The sequence below is a fragment of the Sinohyriopsis cumingii genome, chromosome 5, assembly GCF_028554795.1.
Source record: "Sinohyriopsis cumingii isolate HCF-2022 chromosome 5, ASM2855479v2, whole genome shotgun sequence".
Classification (NCBI taxonomy): Eukaryota; Metazoa; Mollusca; class Bivalvia; order Unionida; family Unionidae; genus Sinohyriopsis; species Sinohyriopsis cumingii.
This window is the reverse complement of record NC_142965.1, coordinates 100,213,407-100,236,663: the sequence shown is the minus strand read 5'-3', so window position 1 is coordinate 100,236,663 and position 23,257 is coordinate 100,213,407. Positions and strand designations below refer to the sequence as shown.

Below are 23,257 nucleotides of genomic sequence, written 5' to 3'. Positions count from 1 at the left end.
ATATAAGATGCCAATATCAGTAGTATTGGATGGAGGAAATTAGCTAGCAGTAGCAGTCGAGTGCTAGATGAAAGTAATCCCGTGGTAGGACCATTCGATCTAAAACGGTTTATATGCAGAGATAATTGGGCACAAAAATCAATTGAAGTATTACAAAAGAATCAAAAGAACACACAAGCTAGATCAAGGGATAAGTGAATAAGAATTGGTAAAATATATACTTAGTAATTTAAATGAAACTTTTATTCCTTAGTTTCCTACTCGTACTGACTCTAATACTAATCTTCCTGTAATAATGCATTTAAATCAGAAACACTGATTTTCACTAACCAAGTAAATGTACACTGCAGGGTTAAACATCTTAACCCAACACATAGTGTGTGTGTGATCTGGATTTTTAAATATAACTTTAAAAAATTTCAGTCATATCACTACGATGTCTTCAGTGTGTCAGTTTGCAGTTATGTATAGCACTAGGCCACAATGCCGCTGTTAGTACCATTATATGTCTTTGGTATGACTCGGTCGGAGTTCGAATCCGCGACCTCCCGCATCCGAGGTGCCAACATATGATAGTATACACACTCCTAATATTACTAAATTGAACAGACACTGCAGATGATAGGGTCTATAAAAAGACCGAGTGCCATCATTGTACCTGATAGCTTTTCATGTCGTTCATTTTAAAGATGAAATGAGCTCTTAACGACTCTGTTGTTAATATTTTGGCTTGAATGTTGGTTGAATACATAGCAAAGTCTTATGGTAGATGCAAATTTTCAAAAATGAAATGACTACAATATTTTTTGAGCCACTGTCACTCGTGGATATCATACGTCTGTTGGACAAACAGGATTTAACTAGATATCATAAATGAAACGTTGCAAAAATTGAGATCAGTAGCTGTTAATGTACAAAATACTGCACCAGAAGCTATCTTATTTACAATACATGGAAGGAAATTTAGAATACTACTTGGTTTCTCTCTTTCTTTCTTGTTTTTGTTTTTTTGGAGGGGAACTATCCGTTTGATCTTTCCAAACCATTTAGAGAAATCCTCCTGCCCATATATTATAATTTGTGTGCTATAGTTTTGTGCATATTATATTTGTTTTTTATTATAAATATTTCGTAATTTTGTTTTTATTTTTTTTATTTTGTTGAAATGTGGGGGTTTTTTTGTTATTAAAATTTTTGTTTTTAAAATATTTTTATTTAACGTAATCAATTATCTCCCTTAGGCATTCGTCATCTTGCATAAAAAAAAGTTGTCCGCCATTCAGGATTCTTCTTCTTGTCTTAGTTTCCTTTTTTCTATTCTATTTTTATCTCTGTCTTCATCCTTCATTGGTGGTTTTACTGTTGTAGGAGTTTCCAATTTTGTTGTTATTGTTGCCTCCCCTTGTTTTTGTTCTTGCTTTTTTGTCCATTGCTTCTCTTTTTCTTGCTATTATTTTTTACTCTTGGTTTTGGTTTTGGGCATAGTTTTTCCTGTTCTTGTTGTTCGTGTCTCACATTTTTTTGTGTGGATCAGCGTTCTGTTTTCCCATCATAACTGATTGTACTGTTGTGGAACTTTTCGAATTTGTTAATTTTATTGCCTGCTCTTGCATTTCTTGGTACTGTTGGGGTTGATTTGGTCTTGCTTCTTGTCTCACTTCTTTCTGCTGTTGGTTAGTGTTTTGTTTAACTTCTGGTTGCTGGTTTTCCCCGACTTTGTTGTTGTTGTTGCTGTTGTCGCTTCATAACTTGGGGGTCTCCAGTCTCTGCCTGTTTTGCCTGATTTGTTGGACATTTGAAGGGTGTATGTCCTGTATTTCCAGACCTGTTACATTTTCTCTCGTAGATACACAGTCTGTACCATGATTTAACTAAAAATCAAAATATAAAGAATGCTCTCTTTATGTCATTCAATTTGTTTTTCTCGATTTCTAGTATTTGCATTCCATTGTAAATTGTTTTTAGGTGGATAGTTGCCAATCTGGATGAAATTTCTTGGATGTTGAATTTTTTCCCTTCAAATTGTGCTACTGCATCCTCCATTGGAATTTCTTGAGGAATGTCTGACAGATATAGTTCTCCTGTTTGTTTCTTTACTTTCCTTAATATGGGTGTATTTTTTAATACTATAATTTTCTCTTTACTCATATCTCCACACGGTAGAATTGGTTGTTGTTGTTGTAGGGTTTAACGCCATTTTTCAGCACACGATAGGCTATACATGGCGGCCAGTATTAATGGTGGAGGACGAACCCGGGGAAAATCCCGGAAAGAACCACCGACCCACGAGAAGCTACTGGCAAGCTTTCTCACATACTCACATTAGCCGAATCGAACCCATGCAGACAGAGGTGAGCTGGCAGTGATCCGTAACGGAGAGCGCTTTAGACCACTCGGCCACCCGGTTGAATTGGTTGTATTATATATCCGTTATATCATTTGGGGTTAACTGAGTACACGTTTTTTTTTAATGTAATCTGGGTTCTGTACTTTCAATGCAACCATCACTGCTGCTGTTCACGGTATTCTATCTCGGGTATATGGGACATGCCAAGCTCTTGTGGTCCAACTTTGTAAGCACATTTAATTAAACTTCCCTCACTAGTTTCAGTTCTCTTGATTTGGAAAAACGTTCCTAGGTTTTTTAGTTTGCTCCTATCTGCCGCCACCTGTTCTCATGCTTCACATGCTAAGTTCACCTTGTTAGATTTCTTTGTAGTTTTGTAATTTCAGTGTCATGTTTTAAGGTATTGTTTTCCGTTCTACCTACTCTAGTGTTGAGTTGTTAGTCTTTTCCTGGCTACACATGTCCATGTATGAAATCACAGTACAGTATGGTGGGAGATTCCTTGCTGCTATTCCATTGCTCATTACACGCCGGTTGATTTTCTTGCGGTTGCTTTGTACGTGCCATTGCTAACGATAAAACGACAGACTGTACTTCTCAAGAAGGAGTATCAGAATGGCCTCTTTCTTTCAATCAAATTAAAATCGCATCACCACTCTTATACATGAAGGTCTGTCAGCGATCACTTAGGGATCATCTTCTGGTAACATATGTTATTAACATAATTATTAACTTTATCAACCAATCAGATCAAGTCTTATATCTTCATGTTTGGAGACTGAGCAGTGTGGTTAAAGAATTTTCAAAGCTGCATTTTCATTGGCTAGTTCAAGGTCACCAGAACATGACCCATTAAGCGGTCATCGTCAGATCTTCACGTAGGACAGCGGAGATCTGATTTTAATTAGATTGCTATTTTGTTCTTCCTCGGGATTTGACGTGTTATAATTACCTAAGCCACAGTCACCAGTGGTATACAAGGTGCAAATTCTGATTACAATTTTGAAAATGGTTGTCGGTAGTATGATGATGCGATTACGTTGGAAATTACAACACAACTAAAAGACAAATAAAAGTACAGCCACATACCAACACATATGTGATTTACAGTGTTCATAATGACAAAATGAGGCATATAGTTCATGTATCCAAAAATGCATAAACCTATACAATTATTGCGCCTTGATGCCATTGAACTTCTTATATATTTACAAACTGTATCGCTCTGATAGAAAAAAAAACTTCCGTGTTTTTTATAATACTATCATCTATGTCTAATATTGTCTTCCATCGCTTTAAAACTACCATCTCTCTATACTGTAACTATATTAATTTTTTTTTTTTTTACTAACGCGCGGGGCCCCTGCGAACGTTGGGCTCGATAGATCCAATCGGCCTAAGGCCGGCCATGTACATCACCTCTGGCGTATGTGTTCCTCGTCAAATGCATTAAGATCTTACAGCTACTTGCAGTGGATGGTATTTGATTCTACAACCATTTGCTATAAAATGCTTTTGGATTGAGAAAATAGTTTGCAAATGTGAAGCACTGCTTCTTCAACAAATACTTTTTCTCACCAGGATACATCAACAGAGAACCCATGTCACAGATTAGGTTTAATAAAAAAAAATTTCTTCGATTCAGTATTTGACCAAATCACTGCATTCTAATTACACATTGATCCATACAAAATATTATACCAACGAATAAATGACAATCAGATGATCTACATGGGTTGCATAATGACGCCTTATTTTCTGTATCATTTACATGTGAATAACTTATTGCGAAACTACTTAGACTGCCTTTCGGACATTTTCTCTGTTATCAATTTCAAATATTTACGAAAATATTATGTGGTAATTCCATACTTTAATACTAAAGAAGATTGATCTCACTGATTTACGTTTGGTTATCTTTACTGCTGCCATATTCAATTGATATTTCAATAGTGTCTAAGTCAACTTCATCCATTTCATTACCTGATATCAGCACCTTTCGTTTTTCTTGCCATTTGCCGTATACTAGTTTTGCGGGTCTTTTCTAAAACTATTGGCCTAATTTACATTTTTCATGTTTAAATAAATTTCTAAATTAAGTAATTTATCAATATGATTAGGATTTGTATTTAAAAATGAATATAAACTTTTGGGCCTCTTTCTTAAATCTGTACGATTCTTTAAAAGTAAGTGATTTAATCTTTATGTAATGATTCATACACCCCAATCATTTGGCAGAAAAACGCCATGATCAAACATCTCCGTAAATTCTCTCTAAATACTATACGAATTTATCTGTGAATTTCGCCATCTATATAAAGACCTGTAATTCTTTAATACAAAATATTTTCTATAAAGTCGGCATAAAATATCTGCCAGTATAGAATACAGTCTATACCAACAGAAAATATTTCACTGTCACACTATGTAGCGGCGAAATCTTATTTCCGCAACTGTGCAGAATTGTGTGCAGTGTAGTGACCATCAGTAACATATAGACTGAATACTTGACCTTGTAAATTATGTCATAGTGTGTTCTTTGTCAGTTAATGACTTATGTGCACTAGTGATCATTGGCAAGCTGCTGATTTTTATAAATCAGAGTTATAAATAACTTAAGCAGTGATTAATTTGCTATCCGCTGGCTTTTACTGCATAAGAATAATAAGACTTAAGCACACTAGGGATCAACTGGTTATCCGCCAAGTTTTGCTTGGTAAAAATCATCAAAATAAATTATTATATTTCACCTTTGTTTTTCCTTGTTGTCTGACAATTAGTTTTGGTCTATTAATCTTTGGTGCATGGACTTACAAGTGACGGGTGACATTAGTAACCATCCAGTGATAGGGTATTGAAGGCCATGACCTATAACAATACCCAGAATCCCAAAAAGCCCCATTACCACATTACTGTGTCTTATAATAGGTAGTTTGTTAACCACATTCAATGATAAGTGTTATATTTTACTAAGCACGTAACTTATATTTTCACTCTCCTCTTGTCCATATTTTGTGTGAGGAATCGTCAACTTTTTATGTATCTGACAACAAATTACCATCAATTACTGTAGATTACCTGACTTGGTATCTCACAATTATGAGCTTTCCAATATCACATTCTTTTTCTGTCTCACGGTTACTCTTAGAGCTGACAGACAGTAGATACATCTATATGAGTATAATCAACTGAAAGATTTAGCTAGTCTTACCTGTAATAAGATCATTTCAGTGATTTCATACCTGACAGTATAATAGAGACATTATTATTTCATGTATTTTACAACTGGACACAACAAAATAAAATCTAAAATTTGAAAATTGCAAAACATGCATCAATAGAAAGCTCCCACAACACATGTTCTGGTAACACATTTCAGAAATACTGGTGGCGACTCAAAAACCTTTGACAGACTGTAGGTTCATTTAGTGGGCTGAATTCATGGGCTTGGTTTATGGGCTAGGCAATGGATCCTGTGAATTCTAGGGCTTGGTTTATGGGCTAGGCAATGGATCCTGTGAATTCTAGGGCTTGGTTTATGGGCTAGGCAATGGATCCTGTGAATTCTAGGGCTTGGTTTATGGGCTAGGCAATGGATCCTGTGAATTCTAGGGCTTGGTTGATGGGCTAGGCAATGGATCCTGTGAATTCTAGGGCTTGGTTGATGGGCAAGGCAATGGATCCTCTGAATTCTAGGGCTTGGTTTATGGGCTAGGTAATGGATCCTGTGAATTCTAGGGCTTGGTTTATGGGCTAGGCAATGGATCCTGTGAATTCTAGGGCTTGGTTTATGGGCTAGGCAATGGATCCTGTGAATTCTAGGGCTTGGTTTATGGGCTAGGCAATGGATCCTGTGAATTCTAGGGCTTGGTTTATGGGCTAGGCAATGGATCCTGATCTTATACAATTTACACTTATGATTTAGAATCAGTTTTGCCAAAAGTTTCAATTTCAGTCAAAGTGGAGAGAGCACCATCTTTTCAACTGCACAAGCTGGTTAGTCTGAACATGTCTCAGTTTGGTGTTTTACAGCAGAGAATTACATATAGGTAACTGAGCGCTGAGGCAATGATGTAAAGTGCCTTGACCAAGGACGCATCATGGTAGATGACCCAAACTGGTAATATTCCTGCATCCTCCTTTAGCTCCATTTCAGAGCTACTGTCGCATATGCACTAACGCATTTAGCCAAATTAAACACCAATATAAAACTTACCAAAATATAATACATGTAACTAGGTCATGCAAATGCATTTTCTACAGCCGTTAGTGAAAAAAAACTTGATTCAAAGTAGAGTGTATGGGTGCATCATATCACTGCCCCTCTTTTACTAGTCTTCAATGTTGGCACAAGCTGATATGATTAGCATTCAGACCAGTAATGACCATCTGGTCTCAATGTCCTTGACCTTTGGTCCTGTAATGTGGTCTGGAACAAAACTAATTTTCAAAAACCAATATTTTCTTATTAGACTCTAAATAACCTTGGTCTCTGAACTCTGGACCCCAAATCTATTGTTTATTTTCTTTCCCAGGTGTATGTGACTTAGATTTTTAACGTAGCTTTAAGTCTTATCGCTATGATGTCTGCAGTGTCGGAGTTAATGGTGATGTCTAGCAATGGGGCATCATGCCATGATGTCCCACCCAGTCACATTATCCTGATACCAGGTGGACCAGTCCTAACACTAACCTCTTAATGCTGAGCACCTAGCGAGGCAGCTTAAGTACCATTTTTGTAAGTCTTTGGTATGACTCAGCCAGTAATTGAACCCACAACCTCCCGCATCCAAGGTGGATGCTCTTACCACTAAACCCTTACCCAGGTGTAAACATAGACAAAGGTTTGTTCAAGCAACTTACTATAGAACAAAAATTATTGTTGCACAAGCAATTTCCATTAAGTTACAATAACATAAACACATAACCTTTTTACTGTATCAGAGGTAATGATAACAAACAAATGGGTAACTAAGTCATAGAAAAAATGCAAATTTTGCTTTCTTCTATAAGGTCTGAGAAAATGACTTTTCCTGGTCATTTCTGCCACAGGTACACTGATGTGTGACAGTAATTGAAGACTTCTGAGATGCTACCTCAACTCAGCCAATAAGTTGTTATGGGGTTTAACGCCAATTTTCAGCACACGATAGGCTATATATGGCGGCCAGTATTAATGGTGGAGGAAGAATCCGGGAAAACCCCGGAAAGAACCACTGACCCATGAGAAGCTACTGGCATGCTTTCTCACATATCTACATTGGCTGAATCTGAGACTTGAACCGGCGCAGACAGAGGTGAGATGGCAGTGATCCGTAACGGCGAACGCTTTAGACCACTCTGCCACTCGGGGCCCCGCCAGCCAATAAGTCTGTTTTGTAACCCAAGGCAAAATTGCAGGCATGTGTTTTAATATCTGAATGACCATTAAATCTTTCTCCTGCAAGAAAATGCTGACCCAATTTCTGGAACTTATCATCTTATGACAAAAATTTACCAATGGGTGTTAAAACATCTAGATGTAAATAGAAATTATTTTAAAAATAGAATCAGTAAAAGTACCACTTTTTAAAAGTACATTTTCAAAATTCCCTGCATAAGTTTCTTTAGAAAATCAGTTTAAAACTATAAACGAACCTCTAAAGGACAAAACATGACAGATGTCAGTGTCTTGGAAGTACCTCTTTCTGGACATTGTTTACGGATGCATCGTGTACATAAATTATATAAAATATACAATGTGCACATAAATTAACGAAAATATTCAATAATGTGCACATAAATTAAAGAAAAATTACAATACTTGTAAAGACTTAAATATTATGTGATAAAAGATTTAGCCTAAAAATAAAATTATTTAGGTCAGAAATGTTCAGAACAATGCTACATTGTGAAATCTGAGAAGCACAGTAAGGTCACGGTTGTTTTATTATGTCACTCATTTAAGTGAAAGTTTGAAAAGAGGCAACAAACAAAATCCAAATCAACACATGTTATTACAAGTATGAAAACAGATATTTAAGTCATAAATTGGAATCCTATCACTGAATTGCAGTACTAAATGAAGTGTTAATTTCAAGAAAATCCACCTTCCTCAATTAGATCACTCTTTATGCATAGTGCCATATTTTCTTCCTTGCACCTGATTTGTGCCGATAAACCTGAGTGCTTCTGATCAACTTGAATGCTCAAGTTCAACATTGATGAATACATGCAGTAATGAGGTACATAGATCAAATCATTAACTAAAAATTGGAAGGAATCAAGGACACATTTCAACAAGATAACCAAGCACACACACAACACTTTTTCCTGTCCTGTTTTCACGTTAATCTATTTTGTCCAAAAGGAGGTCACTTCACCGTAAAATTCAATTCAAGCTTGAACCCAGCTTATGTGTAAGTAATCTAAACAAGTGGACAAAGACATGTCTTATGTAACTATGGTTATTAGGCCAAAAACATTTTTCTTTCTTCTGATAGTGACTTTTGGCTCACAATCATTTGCATTTTGCCTTATCCCATGTGGAAACCATCCAAGGCTTTGGCCAGGTTGGTGATGCTATTGTTATAATGTGGGTGCCACTTTTGCTCCTTTGGTCACTTTGACCTTAAACATAAGACCTAAACTCAAGAAGTTTCTCCCTTAACTCAACTGCATGCTATTTACAAAGTTTGCCTACAGTTGACTGCAGATGACTAAATTTATATTTTGTGCAAGAACAAAATTGTTAACAGACGTGCAGACTATGGGAAAAATTGATGTTCTAACATGATCCACTGCATCGCAAATAACAAGCACTGAAAAAAAATAACAAATCACGTTTGAAGATATTTTAATTAATATCAAGATCTGAAATGGAAAGAAAATTTCATAAAGACACCCTGCTAAATTCTTCTTCCTCATTTTGGCTTTAGTTTTTCTATCCTTTGTACATTTTGTTTGTCAACCTTTGATTTTTTATAAAGTTTCTCTTTATCTGACTGTTTAGTTTCTTTTCCACTTATTTGTTGACTTTGTTTAGCTGGTTTCTTACTTATTTGTACAGCTTGTTTCTCACTTATTTGTTGACTTTGTTTAGTTGGTTTCTTACTCATCTGTACAGCATGTTTCTCACTTATTTGTTCACTTTGTTTAGTTGGTTTCTGACTTATTTGTACGGCCTGTTTCTCACTTATTTGTTCAGTTTGTTTAGCATGCTGTGTTTGTTCACTTTGCTTCTCCATACCAGTATTTCGTTTACTACTAATTTGTCGGTTTATTTCATAAAGAACAATACTTCCAGTCACTGACGAATTCAGACCATACACACCAGAAGTTATTGGAATTGTTATGCACTGTCCATAATAGTGGAAAGCCAACTTTCTAGCTTCTGGCGAAACACCAACTGATTCATCACCAACCACAATAGCTACAGGGTCAGTAGTATAGTCTATCTTATCGTATGCTGAAACAGATAATGGAGCTTTTTCATAATGTTTTAACTTTGTGACAGAGTCTTCCTCTTCCTCATCTGAGTCAATATCAGAGGTTTCTGTTGTTTCATTGTCCAAGTCCGAGTGGGCAGCAAGTTCTTCTTCTGATTCTGTTATATGATCCTCCTCCCCATCTGAAAAGTCGGATTCTTCTCCCATAAATTTTTCAATACTTTCTTCATCTCCCTGCAATTTTTTCAAAAGCCTTGGGGATGGTTGCCTTGTTTCTGCAAGATATACTCTGCATGAAGAAGGGAGATAACTCTTAATGACATCCCAGGTGACATCTGTGATAATAGGTACACGGAAATGACTCCCTGCTCCAGCTTGTAGTACTTTTGATCCCCAGACATCCACACAACCTACAGATTACAAAACACATAAACGTTACATTATGAAGAAAGATCATTTAGAACTTTATTCTGAAACAAAGTGATGAATCAAATGGTGACCGGTTTTCAATTTAAGTTTCCTATTAGTATTTAATAATGTGTTTGAAAACCAATTTTAACATTTCACACAGTATGTGTCATATTAATAATTATCTGTTAATGGCTAATTTATCCATTAACAGTATCTAGTTTGCTGATTATGGTATGGTAAAGAAGAGCTCCATGAAGGAACTGTTTCTCTACTGGGTAAGGAGTATTTAATGGAATCCAAAGAGAGTGTTTTTCTCACACCTGTTATTCCTAAACAATTTTACAGAAAAATGCAATACAACAATAACATGGTCATTGACCTTGATCCTAATGCCACTGGTAGAAGATCCAAGAAATCATCTTGGATACATACAAGATATACCCATATGCTTAGTCTGAATAAATCCACTCTTAATTTTACACCCGAGCCCCAAGTTATTTAACTGGCATCATTCAGATATAAAAAAAAACTGTGTTTGAAAAAAACCCAATTAATATTTGCATTACCCATACACTGTAATAAACACATTTTATTACAAAGATGCATTTAAAAAAAAAAAAAGAAATCTTGAAGTGTAAAATACACATGTGGCTTTCATACACAGCAAAGTTTTTGTGCTGCTAGAACAGTTTATAGTTTCTTTTAAATTAAATACTGTTATAAACATTACAGTTCTAAGACCATTCAATAGGTTCAAATGTAATTTTTTCAACAAAAATTATTTTCATCCTGAAGTTAATATTTATTTTGAAAGATCAGTGCTAAATTATAACAGTGACGTTCAACATCATCCTGACTGGTCATTATTATAAAGTGTTATTGGTTGACTTCAAAATAAAAATGTCACTCGACTGGTGCTTGAAAAAAGTGACAAAGAAAGCTACATTTTTTCAAACAGATCACTTGGTTTATGGCATAAGCAGCCACTGACTTCTGTGTAGATGAAGTTGGCACCTTCAAAAAGTATCAGTTATATTTTCTTAGTTTTATATCATATGATTCTGTGAGAAGACACATTTTCAATCAAGGGGGCGCTCACCAGATAATATGTACTTTTCAGAGAGTGACATATGTAAGGTGAAGTAATTCGCATTTGAAACATGCACAATGGAGAGAATGTTGGCATACCTCTAGGCTACATTAATGTAATGTGGATGATATTTCTTTTGGACATTGTACTTTTGGAAATTTTACATGATTTAAGCACACTGCTAACTAAAATGATTGCTCCCTTGTGTTCAAAAAACCACCTGAATTAGCCTAAAGTACACTATACATAGCAGCTATTAAAATAGGGCAAATGAATTTTGCCAGACTAGACAATACCAGCTTCTGAAAGTGCAATGAATGAATTACCAAATATATAAAAAGTAAAAAATGTTACCGGCTCTTTTTTATACAATTTACCAAGCAGAGCTAGCACTTTTTTGAAAGGTGCACATCTGAAGTAAGGCCAAGCTGTATATTCTATAACCCATAGTACACCCATCAATCATACACCAAAATAATGGGAACTAAAGGTTCTTTGCATTATACCTAAGATATACAAGGTCTTTTTTAAATAGCCAGTATAACCAGTGAGAAAAGCCAGGGAAATTCTTTTTCTTTAAAATCCTAACCCTATGCAAAATACAAATCTGTAGAGCACCACACAAAGTGTTTATTTTGAAATGTAGTGCAACACTTGCTAGTAGCTGCTAGGAATGGGGTACAGGCAAAATCCCAGGAGCAAAATGAAGTATAAGACAAAATCTGTTCCCATAGTCCTTGTTTAGCCTTTTGAAACCATCACAAATAGATGTCTTTGTGTGTTTCTTAGGCCCTTTTAAGTTGTAAGCTGGCTTCCCCTAAATAGACATAAGATGTATAGTGTATGGGTTATATGTTAGATCTTAACAAACAAGGATATTACAATGCCGAATGATTGTTTTGATCTCAAGAATAATTGCATGTGCATGTTCTTTGTCACCTCGCTTTCATAAGTAACGCCATCCACACTTTTAATCCATCACATTAGCTCTTTCAGAGAGTTGCATTCTATCAGATGTATAAAAAAGAGCACCAAGGTTTTGGACACCGCAAGGGCACAATTGCTACAAAGTTTGATCACACAACAATGCGTAAATTAAATGTGGTATATTTGATATGTCACATTTCTTCTCCCCCCATTCCGTTTTAAAATAAGTCAGTAACTGATTTTTTAATCCAATTTTATATAAACATAATGAAAACAAGTTACAAGTATCATGCTGACAACCTGGTACAGATTAAAACATGACGCACACCCTTCTCAAAACAATGGACAGTAAAAATTCATTTGGGAATGCACATTTACATGTCAGTAGGTTCATCAACTTGGCGAAATAACCCCCCACCACAAAACAAAAATGACAGGCACAAGTGAGTCTAACATTAGTCATTTCAGCAGTTAACATATAAATACAGATTCATACATGTTTTGAAACTGAAGAGGAACAGAAAAGTCTGGATCACATACTTCGTGTCTATTAATGTTGTTGTCATTTATTTGTATGTCTATTAATGCTGGTGTTATTTCATGTCTGTATGTCAGACCATATGCATTTACAGGATGACTTTCTCAGCATAAAAAGGGCAAGTCGTTTATACATTATGCATTATCCCATAGATTTCCCCTGGGTATTTGACATGAATACATATATCAGAAACTATTCACAGCCCCCATCCTTAAAATATAAACGCTAACTGGCTATTACAAGGGGTGTAAATTTCTGCCATCAAAGGTCACAACAGCCAACACAACTTGGTTAGGGAATCAAACCAGCATGCTAACTACTTATTAAAAACTTTGAGTATTACTTGTTATATCATTAGTTTATATTTTTCCACTTAAATTATAAATTATTAATCCCAACATATATTACTGTTATTTGATATTGTTTTCTACTGAAATTCTTATATCTTGTATTTTAAAATATTTTAAAACTATTTTTAATTTTTCTGCAATAGAAAGAGCTCTGCATATCCCCAAATCTGTAACTCAATATAATCCCAGGGATCGTCCTGGGCTTCGCCAATGTCGCAAATTGCGATTTTTTTTCCTTATTGGCGACAAAAATATCCCATCTGGCGATTTTTTTGGCGACATACTTTTTGGTTATTTAATTTGTACATACAATCATGGATTTGGACTGAATAAATTTAAAGCCAGAACGAAAGGAAGCCATAAACTTGACTAAGCAATGCATTGGAATCAATCTGTTACACAAACGATCCTTTGTTCTTATTGACAACCCTATCTTTACAGTGCATTGTTACATCATAATCTGCTTATGCTGACATCTGGGCTGAGTACTGTATGCTGCGATACAGTCAATCATGCTACCGCACTATACCTACAACTGACCGACTTCTGAAGATGCGAATAGAACAGATACAATTAATTGTATGGCTAATCCTTCTGTGTTTTTTTTTATACATATACCAATACAATAATTTTGCTGAACCTTCATAGAAAACTGATAACCTTTGAAGTACCGACTACTGTGTATAAATGCAAAGTAAATGGAAAAAAATCTCAATCACAATTACATCTGTCGCCAGTGCAGCATTTTACTTATTGATCTTTTCCTTTTGCCATCAGTCCCGTGTTACGGCTGCAGAGACTTAAACTCCGCAACAAGAAATAGCAAAAAAAAAAAAAAAAAACCAGTTTTGCATAATTAATAATAATTATTTATTTCTCAAAATACAGGAGTGAAAGAATCCCTAAACTGGGTGTGAATTTACGCTTATATATACGGTCCAATATTGCCAGGTGTTGACTCGTGTAAGTTTCATTCGTGGGAATGGAGATCCTATTTTTCTTGTCGAGAAAATTTATACAGCATTCAGTGATCATTCTTGGGATTTTGGAAGCAATTCGCTACAAGCTTTGTGAAGCTAGCCATAAAGGGGGGGGGGGGGCTGCTGAGAGACTACTGGTGTCACCTGTCAGCACTGAGGACTGTGAATGTGGATTCAGTAAGATGAACCTCATAAAAACTGACATCAGAAATAAGCTCTGCATCTCATCTCTCGAGAATTTAATGAGAATCAGCATGTACAGATGTGAAAAATTAGACTTTGAAACTGCATTCAACAAGTGGGCAGCCCTAAAATCGCGACGGATCTTCATGTAACACTTTGTAACATTTTGTTAATGCTTGTTGTAATTAAAGTATTAACTAATCCATCTTTTGTAATTTTCATTGCCTGTTACATTAATAGACTAAATTAACACTTGGAAAAATGTACACTACTTTTTTTGGCGACACTTTTTGAAAATTGGCGACAAAATATTGAGGTTGGCGATTATTTTGGCGACAGCTTTTTAAAAGCCAGGACCATCCCTGTAATCCATATCATACGTAACTTCCCTTGCATTAATTAGCCTGCTGAAAATTTCTTCCAGTGCTGTACATTGCATATGTTATGATAACAAATGTTTCATGACATCTCTAGATTTTATATCTTCATCCACATCAGCATCATCTGTCCAACACTGAGAGGCTCCTATGCCATAACACTTTGTTTCATGATTAGTCAACTTCTGTTCAGCAGTCTTTACAGCCGCATAAACATTTGTTCTACTTGTAGTAATGGCAGAACAGCATCACTGTATAAATCTGAAAGGATTTTATGTTTTCTGTCACATTTGACCCAAGTTGCATGTGTGATCTTTTAATGGAAGAATTTTTAAAGGCTTTTCTATTTGTGTAATAGCAGCCATATTTGATACAGTAAGTATGCACCATTCTCCTGTTATTGTCACATAAACAGATCATAAACACCATTTGTGGGTATACATTTTTGCACCATCAATACAATTTTGAACAAAATACAGTTGCTGGTTACTTGTTAGAGATGCATTTTATTTCCAAACAATTATGTCAAAGAAATTATCAATTAATCAGCAACAGGCATCAAGACAATCTTTGAAATGCAGATTGTTTAGAATCAGCAAAATGAGAAAGTGCCAGAGGCCAACTTGTCAATGAATCCCAGGTACATATAAATATCATGATCAATATGTAACTGATAAGTTAAAATATAAATATTTATTCCTTATTTGCTTTAAACAGAAAGCAATCAAATTATCATGTCTTTGCAAGAAAATATGAGACTGGCCTAAACACTGACTACAAAATGTCATACAAATAAATGAAAGAAAGTGTGGCCAGATATGTTGTAGAAGAATGTGCAATATATAAATGTTAAATAAAGTTACTGATATATGAAGCGTGGTGAAATCACATTTTATAAAATATTTTCAGAGCATAAATGAATAATAACCCAACACAATCCCGTATCAGTAAAATTGTATAGAGCTAGTGTTCATGGATTTTACCCCAAGTACTGATGTTAAATACAATTTCTTGCAACTAGTATCCCACTCTTAATTTTTTTAGACCTGTCCATGGGTTAAGTACTTTGCAATCTTAAGCTTGCCCAAACCAAATTTGTTCTGGGAGTTGGGCAAGTGGGTTTGTAGATCCTTCTACATGTCCTATTAAAGTCTTTTAGTGAAAATCAACTGTCTATATGATCATCCATTCAGAAAAAGTAGACAAATAATTTCTTTCATGATAATCATCATGACAACTATATTTCTAGTCTGTACAGCAAGGTTTTCAGTGATCATCATGACAACTATATTTCTAGTCAGGACAGCAAGGTTTTCAGTGATCATCCTGACAACTATATTTCTAGTCAGTACAGCAAGGTTTTCAGTGATCATCCTGACAACTATATTTCTAGTCAAGTACAGAAAGGTTTTCAGTGATCATCATGATAACTATATTTCTAGTCAGTACAGCAAGGTTTTCAGTGATCATCATGCCAACTATATTTCTAGTTAGTACAGCAAGGTTTTCAGTGATCATCATGCCAACTATATTTCTAGTCAGTACAGCAAGGTTTTCAGTAATCATCATGCCAACTATATTTCTAGTCTGTACAGCAAGGTTTTCAGTGATCATCATGACAACTATATTTCTAGTCAGTACAGCAAGGTTTTCAGTGATCATCATGACAACTAAATTTCTAGTCAGTACAGCAAGGTTTTCAGAGATCATTATAACAACTATATTTCTAGTCAGTACAGCAAGGTTTTCAGTGATCATCATGCCAACTATATTTCTAGTCAGTACAGCAAGGTTTTCAGTGATCATCATGCCAACTATATTTCTAGTTAGTACAGAAAGGTTTTCAGTGATCATCATGCCAACTATATTTCTAGTCAGTACAGCAAGGTTTTCAGTGATCATCATGACAACTATATTTCTAGTCTGTACAGCAAGGTTTTCATTGATCATCATGACAACTATATTTCTAGTCAGTACAGCAAGGTTTTCAGTGATCATCATGACAACTATATTTCTAGTCAGTACAGCAAGGTTTTCAATGATCATCATGACAACTATATTTCTAGTTAGTACAGCAAGGTTTTCAGTGATTCAGGCAGAGCGGACACAGCCATGGTTCACGTTACACAGGAATTTGTTTTAAGGAGTTTTCAAGCACTCCTAAATAAAACTTGCAAAAAGAAAATTAAATTGTCTCCAAATGTTATGTTGTTAATTAGTATGTTTAGTAGAAATATAGAAGAATAAAAAAACATAACTAAAATGCACGCCAATAAAGCAAAAGCAAATCACTCCAACAGGTAACTGGAACATCATTTCGTCCATCCAATTATTTATTATAGTTTGAAAAAAAAGTATACATATATATATATATATATATATATATATATATATATATATATATATATATTCAGTTTTATATTTGTATTCCTACATGTAAATTCCAGATTTGGCAAGAGGTCTGAACAAATTGAAGAAATTTTCAATGATTAAACAGACTTTTTCATGACCAGCCGAGCTACAAATTGTAAGGGAAGGTGTATTTCCAAGTCCAGTTTTAGGTAATATGTATTCAGGGCTCGAAATTAGTGGTAGTCCGCTAGCCTGAGGCTAGTAGATTTCTGGTCGAACTAGTAACTTTCATAATGCGGTCTAACTGGTGTACGGAATTCGCAAAAACAAACAGAAAACATCCCGTTTTGTTGCTGGTTGTTCGAACTTTAAAACTGAATCGGTAAACGTACATGAAAGCTGTGGGCAACACAAAGAGTTCAGAGAGAAAAGCAGCTATGCAGATACCACATTTATATGAATTTGTCAGCTGGATGAGATGAAAGGAGTTGATGTTTGAGAGTCTTATATGAATGATAAACAGGTTGTTACATTTACTCACTATATGGTTGAAAATGAAATGCAGAAATTTTTCAAAGGTGTGAATGAAACAATGTTTCTTGCAGTAGTGTGCGATGGTTGTACTGAAACTCCAATTCAGGAGGAGGAAATTGTATATATTAGAATTCGCAAAGGAGGAGAAATTAAATAACCCTTCCTGGCAATTGATATTGTAGAGAAGGCAGAAGGGATCCTGAAGGTGATCACCACTGCACTGCAATGTTTTATGGAGATGGGTAAGGAGACCAGAACAAACCCCATATGGACCCTGAGTGCAGGTAGAGGACAAGAAAGGAACCTGGATCCCTTTCTGGAATTGGATCCAGGTTATCTTGAGAAACAAGAAATGTGAATTGACTGATGACTTGAAGCAGGATTTTTACTTCTGTATTTCATATGATAATGCTATTTGTGAAATAAAATTGTTGTTAATCTCAATACAAGTGTGTGAAATTGTTTAATAGACAGGACTAGTAAAGATTTGGCAGGACTAGTTAATTTCTCAGTATACTAGTCCTTCTGGCTACAAAGAAATTTGGGTTAAATTCGAACCCTGGTATTAATGAATTACTTTATGCAATCAAACTTCACCTTTAGTTAGAAGAACACGACTACATCCCACAGCAGCAGCAGATCTAAGTAGGGTGCCCAAGTTTCCTGGATCAATGATCTTGTCACATATTAAGCTGACAGGCAGAGGGTCAGGAGTCATGAACAAGGCTTCACCATGCTTGGGCAAATCAAACACACCTGTTTGAAAAAACAAAAAGGACATAGAGACAATGCTAATAAAATCCCATTCCCTGATTTCCAGAACCCTCATTTTTTCGAAAGTGACAGGTAAAATTCTCCAAAGCATTAGCCTGGGACAAGTGCATTTTTCATGTTTTAAAATAAGCCAGGCATGCTCTAACCTACTTAAATCACTTTATCTAGCCATGCATGCTCTCTGTGGTCACTATGAATTGTTTCTGGTGTAAGAGTTCTATTTCTGCTCTACTGCATATTGTGCTGAATTATCAGCCAATCAAAACACTTCAAATGAAACAAGTTTGGTATGATTAATTAGCAGTGCATTAAATGGCCTTGTTAAACTGTGCATATTCAACCCAGATATTCACAAGTGGATCACCCCTTGATTTCAATTTGAGTCAATACAAAGAAATTAATGAAAGGCACTTTAGCTGTCTGGGACCAACCCTCTAGAAATACCATGACAAGAATCCAATTTCGACATAATTCATGGAGAGAGGTCACTGTGATTTACCTAAAATTCCTGTTGGTGTTTGTGTATCAGACCAAATTTTGATATCCTGATAGGAGACCTTTATAATTTTCACACCCTCGTGATATTTAGCAGGAAAATTTCCCATGGCATCCTGACTACTAAAAAAGAGATATTTCATTGTAGCCCCAGCTTTCAGAGCATCCAATATCAATGATTTTCCCTCCAGTATGATTTCTCCTGTTTTTTCACGATTTTTCTTCGACCTAGCTCCAAGGACAATTTGTCTGAAATGAGAAACACAAAATCTATTACAATGCTGGATGACTTCTAACCAGGTTTAAACAAGTATACAGTAAAACCTGTCTTGTGAGACCATCACTTCTGCCAAGAAAAAGTGGTCTCTAAAGACATCTGGTCCCTCATACCAGGTTTGTGCAAGATTATCATTTTGCAAAGTCAAAATGAAGCAGGTTTAAGAAGGGAAAAATATATGCAATAGCTGTACATGTGTTTTATTCCTGTCAAAATATTGAACTAATCTCACAGAGGCTAAATTTATATTAATATATCACATACTTGGCAGCCCATATTCATGCTTTTCTACAAATTGTTTAAAAGGATAATAAGCATCTTGAAAGAAACACAGCCATCCAAACACTTTCTTTAATATTAATATATTTTTTGTTCTGTTAAAGAAATATCCTTCAACTTGATCCAATTTTGGCATTCTCTTCTGCAACCGCATTTCATTCAAATAAAATGCAAGTGAAAAGAGCTTGAAAACACATCCATTTGCCTGTCAGAATTTGAATTAATTTGAAAAAGACAATCGTGTAAGAAAATTCAAACTCAGACATGATTTCGGTCTTGCATAAAAAAAAGCTGAAAATCTTAAAGGGGGGTTTGGTGGTCTACCCACACCGTGGTATCAAGGGGCAGCGCCAATGATCAGGGGGTCCAGGGGGCCGATGGCATTTTACACTCATGAAAAGCTGCTCCTGGTGCAACTTATGATCATAATATATAACAAAATAATCATTTGAAAAACTAACAAACTTACCAAATATTTTCAATAATTTCACAATATTTAATGTCACATGAATTTGTTCTTCAATACTATTAGTGCTTAAGTTATTTCATATTGTAATTAAGTCAATAATTAGGCATCTTTTGCTGCCAAGATATCACACTTCTCTCTTTTCATAACAGATTTGTAAAATAAACACCCAAATACATCACCTGTATACAAATAACCCCATATATTCACTTGTCTTTTTGTCCACTGGACAAAACCTGTTGACATGCCAGTAGAGCTCTTTTTGCGGCTTTATCAATGTTTTCTTTAGCCTTCCTTTTTGTCACCAATGATCTTGTTGGCTCAATGTGCAATTGTTTCTTTTCCTTCTCAACAAATCTTTTTCCTTTCAAGCTACAGCTTGTGTTGGCGACATGCAGTGCACACATTTTGACAGAGGGCTACATCTGTTCCAGACTTTCATAATTTATATCTTTATAGCAGAGGTCACAAAATGCCAGTCCTCGAGCATTCAGTTTTCTTATAAACTGACCAACTAAATTTCCATTGATTTTTCGCTAAAGCCATTCCCATACATTTTTTAAACCTTTATCTAAACTTCTCGTATCATGGTCTCTCAACAACTCAGGATGCCATTTTTTGTAAGCTTGCTTCTTCTTTCCATTGCCATCAGTTTCACTGGATGAATTTCAACTTTTGACCAATCAGAATACTCTTTATGAGAGTCGTGGGCTAACTAATATATGGCGTAAATACGTTACAAGGGTCGTTGCGAAACTGGAACAAACAGACCGTTTAAAAAACCTGGATCGGACATAATAAATAAAAAAAGTCAGGAGAAAAGAGGAATTCCGCTTTAAAACCGAGAAAAATCATGTCTGCAAACTAAAGCAACAGGAATTTCATTTGCATAAAAGTGTCAACATGGGCTGCCATGCCAAGTGTCCTACAAAAGCAATACATATCACATGTTATTTATGATTTGGTGCTATGTCTTTCTGCCTAAATGTGTAGCATGTTCTGATGATAAATGACATCAGATTGAGACCACAAACTTGGCAGCACAAAGCTTTTCCACAAAATAAAGTGATGTTGATTTAGGTGGACTTTACTTACTCTGATCTTTTTATTCAAATAAATTCAAATTCTCACAAAGCAAATGGACGCATTTTCAATTTTTGCTGACCTATATTTCAGTTGGCTGGACTGCAATGGAAGCCAGGAAGGCTGAAATTGGTAGAAAGGATGATAAATATCTTGAACAAAATGAAGCTATTAAAACATTTTCTTCAATATTAGTATATTTTGTTGTTGTTGTTGTTTTAGGTTTAAAGCCATTTTTCAGCAAATGATAGGCTATACATGGTGGTCAGTACTAATGGTGGAAGAAGAACCTGGGAAAACCCCGGAAAGAACCACCAACCCACAAGAAGCTACTGGCAAGCTTTCTCACATACCCACATTGGCTGAATCCGAGATTCGAACCCACAAAGACAGAGGTGAGATGGCACTGAGCCGCAGAGGAGAGCGCTTTAGACCACTCGGCCACCCAGTATATTTTGTATTTGTTTTGTTAAACGTACATAGATTTTGTCAAATAGCTCAAGAACAAAAGTGTTTATATATGAGTTCAAAACAATGATATGAGCTTTTTGTATTTTTAAACAAGTGTTCCTGTTGTTTTAGTTGATGTCTGAGGAAAAGTAAGATCTCTACAAATTTGATAATGATTTTGATATCACTGCATATATCTATTAAGTTACCTAAATTTACCAAATGACAAAAAAGGAATATATACGTTGCCATGATGACATTTGCACCATTATGTTGGAAGGACAAACATAATAAAACAGAATTAGGATACAGGTGTAGTTCTACATGAAAGACATACCACATGTTGATGTTGTTTAGGTGCTATGTCTTACTATCCAAATAACGGCCTTGCATATTATGTTCCAGTGTCATTGACATGGGAATGAGTAATCAAAGTTTCAGGAATATCAAACAAACATGGCAATATACTGTTTATCTTCCACAATTTAAGTGTAATATACTTAATGTGCTGTCTTTATCCTGATGGAATGAAAATATGATACTAGCAAATGGATGTGTTTTCACGTTCCATTGACATATATTTGATTTTGCTGCAATGCGACAGTAGTCGAGGTATGCCAAAGTAAGTTCAAGTAGGTACAAGTTGGGGATAGGTTTCTTGAACAAAACGAACCGTTGCTTACAGTTCTAATAGGCATAATATATTCTTATTCATTTCATTAAAGAATAATATGTCAACTTAACCCGATTTCGGCATTCCCTGCTTTCATCACTTTCCAGCCAACTGAAATTTAGGCCAACAAAGCTTGAAAATAGGTCAATTTCTTTTGTGAGAATTTGAATTTATTGGAGAAAAGACATCAGAGTAAGTAAAGTCTGAGTAAAAAATTATGACTTTACTTTGCAGAAAAGTGTTGTTATTTTAGATGTCAGTTGTTTGAAATATTCCTGAAAATTTGACTTTTGTAACAATGTTAGTCGACATCAAAACATGCTACAAAGCGCTGTTAGTTAGGCTGTCAGACCTTGATACCCACAACATAAATATCAGCGTCAAGTCTTAAGACTGTAGGACTAGATACAGGTGCAGAATATAATCTAGAACATTTATTCAACAATGCACCGACACCTAGTTCTTCCATTTTCCGAGTGAAATATTCTTCCTTGTTTTTTTTTTGTTTTCTGGGTCTGACTTCGTTTCAGTTTCTCTTCCGAAACCATCAGGAGTTACATAGGTATGCAATTTGCTTCCTTGTACAGGAGAGTCAATACCAGATAATAAGATACATCATTTGTGTAGTCAAATAATGCGTTAACCACCATGTGGCAACATCTTTTTTTTTCCTAACAGTATTGTTCTAAGGTACACAATTCCATCTTTTAAATAACGTATTTATTTCAAAGATAAATATTAAATAGTTTTCGGGATGACATGTTTTGGGGTGACTTTTCCAACCATTTGGAACGAGTTCTCAGTTTGGCGAGTTCTCCATATACCGGCTATTATTACTTACCCGAACGTTTTGTCTCCTGCCTGCATTGTCTCGTACTGAAATTTTGCCTTAGATTTTTGTTTCTCTGCTTGCACTGTAGCATCTGATGGCTTATTTATTATACGCTCCATTCTTACGCTTTTTAATGATTTGGCCATGTCCTTCTGTATTTTTAGCTGTTCTTGAACTGTGAGGTCCATGTCGCTTGCAGTTGCGTAGGGATCAGACTTTGGGTCACGGATCTTCATACCAGCATTTTTTAACATTTTTACTTCATCTTCTGGTTTAACTACACGTACTAAACGTCTTCTATAATCCCTTGCATAATGTCTCTTCAACAAAAGATATCCATTTTGCAAAGAAAATCTGACCAACCATGCTTTAATGGAGGCTGCCATATTAGCACTTTATCGGCTACACTTCA

General features: G+C 35.4%; 1 protein-coding gene across 1 annotated transcript; it reads right to left on the bottom strand.

The window, feature by feature from the left end:
* Nucleotides 1-9,165: 9,165 nt before the first annotated feature.
* Nucleotides 9,166-23,231, bottom strand: LOC149799875 (rRNA methyltransferase 3, mitochondrial-like). Its single transcript, XM_089959312.1, has 4 exons — nt 22,855-23,231; nt 18,790-19,034; nt 18,114-18,272; nt 9,166-10,184 (listed from the first exon to the last, which is right to left on the bottom strand). Exons 1-4 carry the CDS (start codon nt 23,229-23,231, stop codon nt 9,250-9,252), a joined length of 1,716 nt encoding a protein of 571 aa, XP_089815438.1. The 3' UTR covers nt 9,166-9,249.
* Between the last annotated feature and the right edge of the window lie 26 nt (nt 23,232-23,257).